This window comes from Pipra filicauda, unplaced genomic scaffold (genome assembly GCF_003945595.2).
Source record: "Pipra filicauda isolate LSUMZ 115617 unplaced genomic scaffold, ASM394559v2 scaffold299_size895176_pilon, whole genome shotgun sequence".
Lineage (NCBI taxonomy): Eukaryota > Metazoa > Chordata > Aves > Passeriformes > Pipridae > Pipra > Pipra filicauda.
Genome location: NW_024104419.1, coordinates 401,521 through 413,984, shown reverse-complemented (window position 1 = coordinate 413,984; position 12,464 = coordinate 401,521). Strand labels below are relative to the sequence as shown.

Genomic DNA, 12,464 nt, shown 5'->3' with positions numbered 1-12,464 from the left:
ATGCGGAGCAGAGTGCGGACAACCAACACTGGGTTTAAATAACTGTATTTTTGTGCTTGTGGAAGAGCTGTGCCCCAGCTTCACACACACAGACTCTGGGATATGCTCACCAAGAGGCAGGGAAACTGTTTGAGTCCAAACCCTGTGTGTAGCAACAGTACCTTTCAATGGTTTTAAGGAGGGCACAGAACCAAAACATAAATAAAAGCAGGAGCAGACTCTCTCTCCTGAAGCAGAAACCCCCCTCCAGAAACAGCAGCAGCAGCAAAGGTAACTATTACTAAATATTTGTGTTTAAAAGCAAAGTACATATTATATCAGCTTTTCTGTAGGGAGAAAGAAGGCAAACAGGAGAAAACCCAAAGTGTGTGTGTGGGTATCGCAGGATAGTGCTGGGAGAGGGAAATGAAGGAGACAGTGAAGTACTAACCCGAGAAAATGGAGAAATCAGTTAAATTTAATTTGAGTAAGAGCAAATATTGCAAGCGAAACAACTGCATGAAACTGAAGAGCAAAGTAACAGTTTTAGTTGTATTCTTGTTTTTTGATTTATTTGAAGTTTAAATCCGAACTTCCTGGATGTGCAGTGTCAATTTTAGGGATGGTTAGAATAAAATCTACAGTGATTATCATCTACAATGCCTGAGCCTTCTCCAGCACTGAATACAAGGCCAACTGTCCACATCTGCAATCATCTATTTTTACACAACTGCTTGTGACTCCTTGGCTTGCTGACCACTCATTTTTAAGCATGTAAGTAAACATCACAGTACTTTACTCAGACATGGTGTTGAGCATGTACAGCTGACACTGAAAGCAGTTTGTTGTGGGTTTTTTTAGAAAAAAAAAGGTCTTGAGGGGAGATGAGTGTAAGTCAAATTATTCAGTCTTTAGTTTGCTGGGTTTTGACAAACATTTATTAATGCAAGTCTCGGCAACAAAGTTTTTTATTGCAGTATTTTCAACCAGCAGCAATGTCACAGCTCTACAGCACAAAGCCAGGATGATACACACTTCTTGTTCACCCTATTTCCACACTGCTTTGTGTATCAGATGTGCTCAGAAACAATCTGATGGCTCCACCATCTCCACTTCTGAGACACCACAGCCCAAAAATCTGTCAGCCTGCTTTACTCCCCCCTAAATTATTCCATCTGTAAAGCACAAATAACAAAATATATTTTTACTTCTAAGAGCTTCACTTATCTGCAAAAAAATAGAACTGCTTAAGAGTGAGCAAGTTAGATTATGGAAGGGTCCAAGCACACACCCACAGGTTCCGGACCTCCCAAAAAATCTGTGAGGAAGCAGCATTCCCAATTTGATCCAACTAAAAAGGAGCCAGCTAGTGTTCAAGGAAAGGACATTCATCCTATCCAAAATGCTGAATGCCCTCTCATTCTTCCTAGAGCAGGATGAGGAGCATAGAGCTGCAGCTGTGAAACTTTTCTCTAAGTACTGGGACACATTAAGAATGAACCTTCCAAACACTGCAAAATTTCAGAAAAAAAAACCCTAAAGTTTTTTTGTTTTGGTTTGGTTTTCTTTTTCCAAAACATAGTGAAAAAGCATACAGAGCTTCAATATCCACAGCAAAAACCAAAAATCAAACAGAGCTCCTCTGATCTAGAGTGCTTTTCTTAAGGTATTCAGAGACTTTAGTGCATTCTTTTTAGAACTAAGCTCGGAAACTATATTTAATTTTTCATTTTATTAGAAAACTAAACTGTGTGAGGCAAAGAAACATTTAATCAAACACACAACAGTGAAAACATGGCACTGACAAGGCAATTAACCCAACCATTGTAACAAACTCTGCTTCAGGCTTCTCTATTGCTTACAGTCAAGTATACATCATCTCCGCCATGTGAGACATCTTCTTGGGAATATATAAGTAGTATTCCATGTATCCCGAAAGATCTTCAATAGTCACGTCATCCACAAAGGCTCGAGCTTGCTCGGAACAAGACCTGGGAGAGCTTGACGAGGCTGTCCCACCAGGGGACCTGCTCTGGAGAGAGTGGGCATGGACTCCCAGGACCGCCTTCTCGCACTCCGACAGGACGCTCCGGAGGCCGGAGAAGGAATACACCTCCATGGTTCTCCACTGCTTGCACTGGCACTTCTTGTCCGTACAAGGGCACTGCTTGCCGTTGCTAAGCATGGATAAGGACTGGAAATCTGAGGTTTGGCTAGAATGCAAGCTGGTTTCAAAGGAGGAGGGCGGAGCAGGGCAATGCTCTCTCGACTTCTCCAAAGGCTCCTCGGCGGCGAAAGCTTCCCGCGGTTCAGTTCTGCCCTCGCTGGCCTCGAGGGGAGGATCCTGCCCGTCCTTCGTACCGTGTTCTGCCGGGACAAAAACGTCTGCGCTGACGATGCCCTTCGATGTGTCTGCCTGGGATTTCTGTTTCAGCTGGCTGTTGGCTTTCATGTTGCAATATGTAAATTTGGGAGGATGCAGGACCGGAGACTTGGAGCGCCGGCGGCGCGGGACCCTTGCTGATCCTCGGGAAGGCTTCCTCACACACCTGCAGGGTTACAACAGGGGAGCAGGTAGGTAACTGCAGAATCAACACCACAGCTCAGCAAGCTTTAAAATGTGGCTAAAAATGCTTCAGAAGATTTTTTTTTTCTGCTTAGAAAAACCAGGTGACTGGTCACTTGCTATCTCTGACAGGAACAGCGGAGGAGTCTGAAAAAGTTTGGGCTCCCCCAAAGGAAAGACATGTACAAACAGCCCTTATTTAAGGTGCTTCCCCCAAATCTCCTGTGTTAAGCAAATGATACTTTGTCATCCCAAGCTGAACTGTAGTAAAGAACCTGTACCAGTTGGAGCTGCTGGCAGAATCACCCTGAATATCCAGATACTTCGATACAGATATAAAATAACCCAAGAATGAGGTGAGAGGGGGTTGCAAAGGACTACTGAGGAAATCAGTGGAAAAGGAAGTTTTAGGAACCCCCTCTAAGAGAAGAGGCAATATTGCTTTTGAAGTCTTTGATGAAATCCCCTTAGAAACATCGTACTGATTATGGAAAAATTTTGTAATAGAAAGGAGAGAAGAGATATGTTGAAGCAACTAATTAACAACAACTGGCACTGAAAGCAGCCTGCAACTGTTAAATGTCTCTCATGTTTTACCCATGCCACGCTTCCTTGGAACAGACAGTCTGTTGCTTGGCTCCATCCACGGCTGCTCTTGTTGTTGTTCTGAGGATGGTCCCGTCGCCCACGGCCAGAGCTGCAATGCATCTGGGGAAGGGAAATGCCACGTCACAGCAATGCCTGAACACACAGCTCCAGAGGTCCAGATTCAGCCTGTTCCCTTTGGATGCTCGGCTATCACAGTCAAATTCCCAGCCTTGACTTCCTCTGTAGTCAGTGGGTAGAAACAGGGCATTTACAGGGATTTATCCGACCCCTCTTTACTACACTGGCCTCAGTCAAGTGGCTAAAGATAGGTGAGATGAAATGAAAGGCGGCCAAAATGCCCAGAGGCTGATGTCATGCCCTATTTGTAGCAAAATGACACGTTAAAGGAATGTAAACTCAGGTTTCCAGGCGTTCTGGTCAGACAATAGTTGTTAAAATAGACTCCCACTCATCTGAAATGCAAAGTCAGGAACCAGGAGCAGCAGGGTGAGGGGGAGTCAGTGGGGAAGGGGGTGAGGTACAACAGATAAGGACAGATTACTGGTTCATTTATCATTAAATTTCCCAGATAAACATGGAATGACCCTGGAGGTCCAGATGACAAACATAAATGCCTCAGCACACGAATCTGTATTTATGATGGCTGTAGGTATGACTTGGAACACGGGATAGGAAACTGTAGGAAACGAGGCTGAAATTCTAGCAAAGAGCCCCAGCACTCTGCCCAAAGCTGATCTTAAGGGATGATTCACAAGACTTGAGCAGTTCAAAACACAGGCCTGCAAAACAAGATCTTTTTATGCCTAAGAAGGTATCATCAGTAATCACCCAGAATCCCACACAGTCTGCCACTGGTACTACATCAGAAGTGGGATGTCTAATAAGCACAGCTCCTTGTTAGAGAACAGCCATTTTTTTCCACACTTGTCAGAAGACCTCCTGAAGCAGAGGAAACAAGTAGCAAAGCAAAGTGTATTTCCACATGCAGGGGAAGTCCTGAGTTTGCAGTACTGATGGCTGTGGAGATGAATTCACAGGGTAACAATGTCAATACAAAGCTTTCTCCTGTGTCTGTGAACTCCTAAAAGACTTCCCAGTGAACTGCCTCACAGAGTGTTAGACATTTATTAGCTCCTACTTTTAAGGAAAATCTTATCCTACATATAATCAGCACACCCAGTGTATTATGGAACATGTTTTTAATACCAGAATGGCTGCACTTTGCTCCACAAAATCCCCTGAAACCAGAGACAAGCTTTGTATCACAGCAGGTGACTACAGCTACCCTGACAGTTAAGAGTGGGTTCATTGCTTTGGGCAAGTCATTTGTATTTCCATAAAGTCACTGCGTAATTTCAGTCGGATATTGTGTCAGAATTAGTCTGTAATAAAGTACTCCTTTGCATATTAGACAGTTATAATTACTATATTTCATCTGAAGTGATGCAGTTGTCTTCTCCTGAAGAGCAAAGAAACTTTCACCAAATTACTTTTTCTTTTTGAAATGCAAAATAACAGCAAACAAATACAAACAAGTAACAAAAATCTGACAGATTACATGGCCCTTTTGGTTGCTCACTTACCCTGCTGCATCCACTCTCAGCTTTTTGAATGCTGTTTGTAGACTCTCTTCCTCTTCATCTTTAGCTTCCAAGTCCATTGATGAGCTCTCAGTGGGTAACCAACCGTGCCATATAGAATAAACTGAAATACAGAGATTAGGATTTGATGCTGAGGTCTGACCACACGTGGTCTGTACAAAACTGACTGACCCTGCTGTGGGTGCTCGTTCTTCTGGGGGCAACACCACTCCTTTGTGATCAGGCCTGCCCAGGGCTGCTCACTGTGAACCCCGAGTTTCTCAGAGCAGGCACAGTCTGTGTCAAAAATAACAGGGAGTCTTTTTACCCATGAGTGAACAGATGTTATGGATCCTACCAATCCGTGTAACTTGGAGCTGTGAGCACGGGCAGCAGAGCCTCAGGAAGGTACAGAACCACAGGCTGGCTGAGGCTGGAGGGGATCCCGCAGGTCTTGCCTTACTGCTCCAGCAGGGCCACCCCGAGCTGGCTGCCCAGGTAGCTCCTGAAGACCCCCAAGGAGGGAAGGCTGCGGAGCTGCTCCGGGCTCAGCCCCCCCAGCGCTCCCCCCGCTCGGGCAGCACCTCCCGTGTGTCAGGGCGTGTTCACGGCCTCTGCTCCCTCCCGGGCACCGCTCAGCGCAGCGCGACCCTGTCCCGTCCGCGCCCACCCCGCGGCCATCACAACCTCGCTGAGATCCCTCCGGACCCTCTTCCCACCGGGACGGCCGGCACTGCCCTCCGTGACCCCCCCGCGCCCCAGCCCGAGCCCGGGCCCCGCGGGCCCCGCCGCCCCCTGCCCCGGGGCCTCTGCGCGGGAACACCCGCGGCGGCCCCTCCGCGCCCCCATCCCCGGGGGGCGGTGTGGCGGCTGTCCCGGTATCCCGCTATCCCGGGGGTATCCCGGGGGTATCCCAGGGGTGTCCCAGGGGTATCCCGGGGGTGTCCCGGGGGTCCCGGTGCCGTCACTCACCCGCCGCCTTCCCGGGGGCGCGCAGCACAACAGGACGTGACGTCACGGCCCCGCGAGGGCGCGCCCTGGCCCCGCCCGCCCCCGCTGCGCGCGTGCGCGAGCACCGCCTATTCCTGAGGGGGCGGCGGGAGGCGCCGGGTCCGGCCCTGAGCGGTGAGTGCGGGGCTCCCTCATCCCCATCCTCATCCTCGTCCCTGTCCGCGTCCTCATCCCCTGTCCCTGACCCCTCTCGCTGCCCCGGGGCCGGTGAGCGCTGTCGTGTCCCCCCGGCGAGCCCCTCCCGCGCGGTTCCCCCCGCGCTGGGTCGGGGGAGCCCCGCGGGGTCCGCGCTGAGTCACGGCCTGGCCCCGCCGCGGGGGTCGGGGATGGGCTGGGGAGGGGAGTCCTGGGGGGTGGGGGGTGTTAAAAATACGGGATTTAAAAAACTACGAAATTCGAAAGTGTCAAATTTAAGAATGGGAGATTTAAAAAAAAAAAAAAAAAAAAAAAAAATTTAGAAATGCGAAATTCAAAAATGAGAAAAAAATTTTAATGGGAGTTTTAAAGCAAAAATTTTAAAAAGGCGAAATTTTAAAAGTGTAAAATTTGAAAGCTTTAAAATTTTAAAAGGTGAAATTTTAAAAGTGTAAAATTTTAGAAGTGTAAAACTTAGAAGCTTTAAAATTTTAAAAGATGAGATTTTTAAAAGTATAAAATTTTAAAGCTTTAAAATTTTAAAAGATAAAACTTTGAAGAGATGTAATTCAAAAACTATAAAATTCCATAAGATAAAATTTTGAAGGTACGAAATTTAAAAACTGTAAAATTTTGAAAAGATAAAATTTTGAAGGTACGAAATTTAAAAACTGTAAAATTTTGAAAAGATAAAATTTTAAAATATAAGTTTTAAAAGTACTTGTTCTGCATTGTTTGTCGGTGATGAAGGGCAGCACGAAAAAATATTTGACCTAAAACTGATACTATATTTTCAGTCGTGTACAATGATTTTTAAAATTTTAACCCTCGTCCTCCTGCTAAGGTTATATAATACAGGAGTTTGGTATGAAAAAAAGAAAAAAATATGTAGCCTGATTTATTTTATTTTAAAGACTCATCTAAAGATGATTAAGGGGGCCAAGGAAAAAACTGAAGTAGGGACCATCTGTTTCACCAGAGCAGTAGTATTTGGCTAAGAGAATATATAAAATAGTAACTTGCTCAGATTCCTGTTGTCAGTGTCTGTGTAAGTTCCTCTTGTGTTTACTCACTCTCTGACTCACTGGACAACATGTGCCTTGAAATTGTTATGATACATTATCCTTCTGTGTGTGTCACCAGAGCTGTCTGCAATCCGGGGTGTCCAGGTGAAATCACAGCACAGGGAGCAGCCAGAACAACAGCAGGGAGAGCTGCCACCTCCAACGGGATTGAGGTGCTGAGGGAGCAGAGATTGCCCCTCTCTGTCTGCATAAGTAACTGAGCTGCAGAGGTTCAGATGACCAGTCCCTTCATCATCTCAGTGGCCCTTCGCTGGGTCCTCTCCAGCAGGTCAGTGTGTCTCCTGTACTGTGGAGCCCAGTGCTGGACACTCCAGCTGTGGCCTCACCAGAGCTGAACAGAGGGAAGGATCAGCTCCTTGGACCTGCAGCCCAGGATACTTTAATCCCTTTGCCACAAGGGCCTGTTTCTGGCCCATGTCCATCTTGGTGTCCACCAGGACCCTGAGGGCCTTTTCTGCTTGTTCCTCCCCAGGGCAGGGCTTTTCCTTTCCTCTTGTTGAAGTTCATGAGGTTCCTGTCGAGGTCCCGCTGGTGTATCAGCCACTCATCCCAGTTTGGTGACAACAGCACACTTGCTGAAGGTGCTTTGCCACATCAGCCAGATCATTAATGAAGGTGTTGAAAAGGACTGGTCAGTCTTGACCCTGGGGTTCTGACCTCCAGAGAGCCTGGAGAGCATCAAATTTAGAAATATTTAGAGACTCCTGTGTAGTAGATTAAATGACAGCCAGGGTAGATTAAAAAAAAACACAACCATCAACCAGTTTTATCAATTCTTTTTTTTTTTTTTTATTATTTAAAACAGTGCTTGCTGGTTGTGTTCATTTGCATTTGTACTTGTTCACCAACTGATATTGGAACATTTTAATGGCTATTTGCAATACCATGTTCTGATAGGATTGTATAGCTCTTGCTGGGGCCTAGACATAAAGTCAAAAAATGTTGTTTGGCTTAAAACTTTATCTTGTTCTAAGAAAAATCTGTTGGTTTGAGTTTTTTTAAAATACATGCGTAACATCGAGTCCCAGATGAGGAAATAACAGTTGTAACAGATTGACTGTTTCTAGTGGTGGTGCTCCTTCTGACTTTCCCCTCTTCTGCAATTATTGTGGTAACACTGTAAGACAAGTAGCAGACTTACTGGACTGTAATGGATGTGCAAGATGCTTGTTGACACCAAATTTTACTTTGAATTGCTAATTCAGCTACAAGAGACTGTTTGTTTCATTCTTGGGTGTCATAAAGCTGGTTCTGAATCAGCTTTCAAAAATGTTCTGGTAGAATGACCTCAGCTTAGCGTGCACAGTGTGCTATTTTGAGTTTATTTTCATGTATTACGGTGCTGCTGGGCAACTAATGTTTTCAACAAGGATTTGGCCTTTATTTTCTTATGCCTTTTTTCTGCTCGAAGCAGTACATGGTAATTCCATCACCTTCTGGCCATCCCAATGATGAAATCAGAAGCTAAGGATGGAGAAGAGGAAAGCCTGCAGACAGCATTCAAAAAGCTGAGAGTTGACACAGCTGGGTAAGTAACACCACAGGGAGGCACAGAGTTAACATACTACAAATGGACTCGAGGGGAACACCCTTGCTGTGAAATTTGAGGGAATGAGGTAACTGCAAAAGGTTAAGCATGGAAAGCCTTCATTATAGTTAAACAAACTGAAGTGAATTCCCTACCTGTGGACTGCACTTCTCAAGGAGTTGCAGTTTGATTGCTGTCAGCTTGCAGCTTGAAACAAACCTCACAACCATCAGCAGCTGACAGCATGCTTGAAGTGAATTTTGGCATTAATCTGCCTGCCAGAGTTCACCAGTCCTGGAGTCCACAGTGCTAGAACTCTGCTGTTGAAGTTAGCCTGTTGTCATGGCTCTGAAGGCCTGGCATGAGAATAAACTCCCATCTTTTCCCGGGAGAGAAACTTTCCATGTCCCTGAAAGAGTGCATTAGATTCAGTGCATGATTCCCACACAAACTATTTTCATTGCTGTCACCGATTTTCTATTTATAACCAAAATCATTACATGGGAAAGAATGCCTTTTGTATTGTCTTGTCTTGTGGGAGATCTGACACGTGGCACTTACCCTCACTGACCCAGGTAAGAGAACACAAACACCATGTGTCTTCTGATCGTTTTTATGATCAGGAAGCTGCAGTCAGTGATGCAATTATACAGTCCCTGAAATGAAAGTGTAGGTAAGGCAGCACGTAAAGATCAAGGTGTTAACTGGAATTACCACAGAGCTGAGATTGTGAGTAGATGGGCTTCTAAAGTTATTTTTCTTTTAAGTAATTAAACTCATTAGTAGTGAATTGCCTCTCCTTTTTTCAGTATCTCTAGTCCCACCCCCTAGCTGGGCATACTTAGTTACTTTGGAATTTTTACTGGTGTCCTTCAGTTTTCTTCTGTGTTCACTATCCTTTAAATGGAAACTTAAGGATTTGGATTCTCTTAACCCCCTCCTAGATTAGTGTGTGGGGACTCATTTTCATTTTTCAGGTTATCCACCCTGCTTACAAACTAATTTAATACAGGATTCGGAAAATAATTTTCTTGTGAATTCCAGTGTAATGTGTGAAGTCACAACTGGGAAAAATTGTTCTTATTACAAGTCGTTCCAAATGAGAGTCTGGGATGAACTTACAGCACCAGAAAATTTAGTAAATATTCTGAGATCCCTGGCTTGAGTAGAAGTTGAAGGTCTGACACGTCTGTGTTGCTCAGTAGTATGAGGAGTTTTAGCTTATGTTGCCCTAGACAGAGGCTCAAGTGTTCTTCAGCTAAACAAAGTCTATTTATGTCCAAAGAACATTTATTTTTAGGAAAGAAAGGCTTATTTGTCTCTGGAAAAAGAGACGTGTTTCTTCAGTGATGGTGTTTTTCCCCTCCCCTCTCTCGGGAAGCTGAAGTTTAGTCATTGTGTGTGTTCGTCATTGACACGTGGGGTTCGGGTTTGCTGCTGAATGGCATCCTTTGGTGAAAGAGTGTTATACAAACCTTTGAGATAGGAATATGTAAACACTTATCCTTCTAATTTGGGTCTTTATGGGCAGGATTTTAAGACACATTCTAAATTATTTGGAGCAATGTTTTCTGGGAAAGAAGATTCATAAGGGGTTTTTTTCATAATCATATTGCTAACCAGTCTAGGCTGTTAACTGTTCATTCTGTTCATCCGTTCTTTCACAGATCTACTACTTCTCTCTCTGTGGGTGAAGGGACAAGTCCCAGAGCACTAGTTAGAACAGTGGCAGATGAAACCAAACCTAAGACTGTGTGTGCTTCAAAGGAAACCTGGCATGGGTAAGAGAAGCTTGGGATGATCAGACTACTTCAAATGATACTACATTGGAAGGGAATTTTAAATAGACAAGGTTTCTAGTAAGTCCCCCCCTAAACAAGGAACCTGAATGTCCTTTATTAAAGAAGTGTTTCAAATACTGCACCCCACCTTTTTCTGTTCATATATGACTGCTATTCTTATTTACAGTTATGTGAAGTGACATGCTGGTCAGCTATAGGTTGCTAAATGTTACAGATGTTTCTCAATACAAATGTGAGTTGCTGATTTTGAATCAGACAATGATCAATGCACCTCTTTCAATCGCCTCTTGACGTTGCAGAAGCTGTCATTGTGCCTTGGGAACAAGATTAAAATAAAGAATTGATTTCTGGAGTGTCTGTGCAGAACTTCATGCTCATCTGAAACAAAAGCTCCCTTTGCCCTGGATTCATTGCTTTTGTGCTGCCTTCTTGTTCTTTGTCCTTCTCTTAGGGGTTATTTTGTCATGTCTCACATGCTTTACTCATTTTCTAACTTTAAAAACCCTCTCTTTTGAGTTCATTTCTCTAGTGTTCCTTTTGTATTTTATAAGCTGCTTGACTAGCACAAAGTCAAGATAGCAGAATACTCTGAGCTTAAGGCTCTTGCATGCAGTGTGAATGCAGTAGGGATTTTGCCCAGTGCTATTTGTGACCCAGCAACAAGTCTTGTAGTGAATCTTCACTCCCTTTTGTGTCCTTCCCTGGCAGGTCTATGAAGAAGCCTCCGAGAGGAGTCGTGAGAACCCAGCGTCGCAGGCGTTCCAAGTCTCCCATTCTTCATCCTCCAAAGTTCATCCACTGCAGCACAAAATCGCATTCCACGTGCAGCCAGCTGGTGCAGAAGAGCCAGCTGGATGCCCAGGACGACAGCAGTGGGTTTGGGATGCCAATCTCCAGGGAAGCTGGTGCACACGGACGATGCAGCGCTGCTCCTGACCTTGGCCACAAGGGAGCTGAGGTTGAGGCTTTGGGGGTTTCTGTTACACAGTTGACATCGGAGAACAGGCAGGAGAACTCTCCAGCTGCAGCTTCTCTGGTGCCCAGAGCCAGCCTAAAGACTACGGAGCTTTCTGACTTCCAGTCCATGTGCAAGCTGAACACGAGTAAGCCGTGTGCCTGTGCAGGTAAAGCCTGTCAGTGCAAACTGTGGCAAGACATGGAAGTGTACAAATTCTCTGGCTTGCAGAACAGCCTCCCCCTGGCACCCGACAGAACAGTTCCTGAGGATCACTCGCAGCCTTTGCCATCAAGAACTCCCTCAAGTTCTCCACGCTCTTGCTCTGAGCAAGCCAGGGCCTTTGTGGATGATGTGACAATAGAAGACCTTTCGGGATACATGGAGTATTACTTGTATATTCCAAAGAAAATGTCTCACATGGCAGAAATGATGTACACCTGACAGCAATGAGTGCCAGAAGGGTGGCTGGTTTAAATCTGCTGTCACACTCATGTGAAGATCCAACCCACTCCCTGCTCACTTGCAATAAAAACACTTCTTTGCATCTCAGCTGATGTTCATTATTTAAGCTGGACCAACAGTTCAGTTTCAGCATTATAATTTAAACTTGGAATAGATAACGAGGTAAAATGTACCTAGATCGTACCTGCCTGTACTTAAGACCCAACACTTGGGAAATTCTGTTTTTGTTTTCAAAATCCTCTTTTTGTTTTGCTGGGGGAAAAGAGTCCCTATTTTGCATGGTGATTAGAGCCCTTATTGTCAGACACTTGGTGTAATTCAGTTTCTTTGAAATCACTTTGACCTCAGGTTTCAACACTTAGGCTTGTGGTTTTGGATGCTTGTGCCTCTGATTTTTTTTTTTCATAAAGGATTGTGACCATCTCCCCTTGGTACTGTTACCACTCTGGGCAAATTCAGGAGATGGAGTCACCTCTTCTTGAGTAGAGGCAGTGGTATTTCTTTGTGCCTGAAGAGGCTTTATTTCTGATGGGCTGATCAGCATCCTCCTTCCCTGTCTGGGATGAGGTTAATGTAGTCAGATGCTCTTGGGTTAACACCATTTCCTTGCTGGGCTACCTGTTGAGAAAAGAAACTTGGGTGATCAAAGCAAGATTGTTTCAAGAGGTTTCTGATCTCTGTAGCGTTGATCAGTGGAAAATATTGGGAAAGTGGAAACAAAGCTTTTATTAAATGTCCAACAGGCTTTA

General features: G+C 44.9%; 2 protein-coding genes across 5 annotated transcripts; one reads left to right on the top strand and one right to left on the bottom strand.

Moving 5' to 3' along the window:
* Positions 1 to 534: 534 nt before the first annotated feature.
* Positions 535 to 5,763, bottom strand: LOC114001022 (oxidative stress-responsive serine-rich protein 1-like). Its single transcript, XM_027745873.2, has 4 exons — positions 5,707 to 5,763; positions 4,738 to 4,858; positions 3,143 to 3,253; positions 535 to 2,528 (listed from the first exon to the last, which is right to left on the bottom strand). Exons 2-4 carry the CDS (start codon positions 4,812 to 4,814, stop codon positions 1,844 to 1,846), a joined length of 873 nt encoding a protein of 290 aa, XP_027601674.2. The 5' UTR covers positions 4,815 to 4,858; positions 5,707 to 5,763; the 3' UTR covers positions 535 to 1,843.
* Positions 5,764 to 5,803: 40 nt separating this feature from the next.
* Positions 5,804 to 11,802, top strand: OSER1 (oxidative stress responsive serine rich 1). 4 transcript variants are annotated; one of them, XM_027745872.2, is made up of 6 exons: positions 6,447 to 6,487; positions 6,795 to 6,928; positions 7,024 to 7,233; positions 8,380 to 8,493; positions 10,161 to 10,274; positions 11,004 to 11,802. In XM_027745872.2, the coding sequence occupies exons 4-6, from the start codon at positions 8,414 to 8,416 to the stop codon at positions 11,692 to 11,694; spliced, it is 885 nt and encodes a 294-aa protein (XP_027601673.2). In that variant the 5' UTR covers positions 6,447 to 6,487; positions 6,795 to 6,928; positions 7,024 to 7,233; positions 8,380 to 8,413; the 3' UTR covers positions 11,695 to 11,802. The 4 variants fall into 4 exon arrangements, with proteins under 4 accessions (XP_039239008.1, XP_039239007.1, XP_027601673.2 ...); XM_039383073.1 differs by lacking the exons at positions 6,447 to 6,487; positions 6,795 to 6,928 and adding an exon at positions 5,843 to 5,859; XM_039383074.1 differs by lacking the exons at positions 6,447 to 6,487; positions 6,795 to 6,928; positions 7,024 to 7,233 and adding an exon at positions 5,804 to 5,859.
* The last annotated feature ends 662 nt before the right edge of the window (positions 11,803 to 12,464 follow it).

Bases quoted from the DNA above. Each gene is read 5' to 3' on its own strand.
- LOC114001022 (XM_027745873.2), bottom strand. From the start codon at position 4,814: ATGGACTTGGAAGCTAAAGATGAAGAGGAAGAGAGTCTACAAACAGCA. The intron at 3,254-4,737 runs GTAAGTGAGCAA...TCCCTTCCCCAG, and splicing joins CTGAGAGTGGATGCAGCAGG to ATGCATTGCAGCTCTGGCCG. The intron at 2,529-3,142 runs GTAAAACATGAG...GTAACCCTGCAG, and splicing joins TCCAAGGAAGCGTGGCATGG to GTGTGTGAGGAAGCCTTCCC.
- OSER1 (XM_039383074.1), top strand. From the start codon at position 8,414: ATGATGAAATCAGAAGCTAAGGATGGAGAAGAGGAAAGCCTGCAGACA. The intron at 8,494-10,160 runs GTAAGTAACACC...GTTCTTTCACAG, and splicing joins CTGAGAGTTGACACAGCTGG to ATCTACTACTTCTCTCTCTG. The intron at 10,275-11,003 runs GTAAGAGAAGCT...CTTCCCTGGCAG, and splicing joins TCAAAGGAAACCTGGCATGG to GTCTATGAAGAAGCCTCCGA.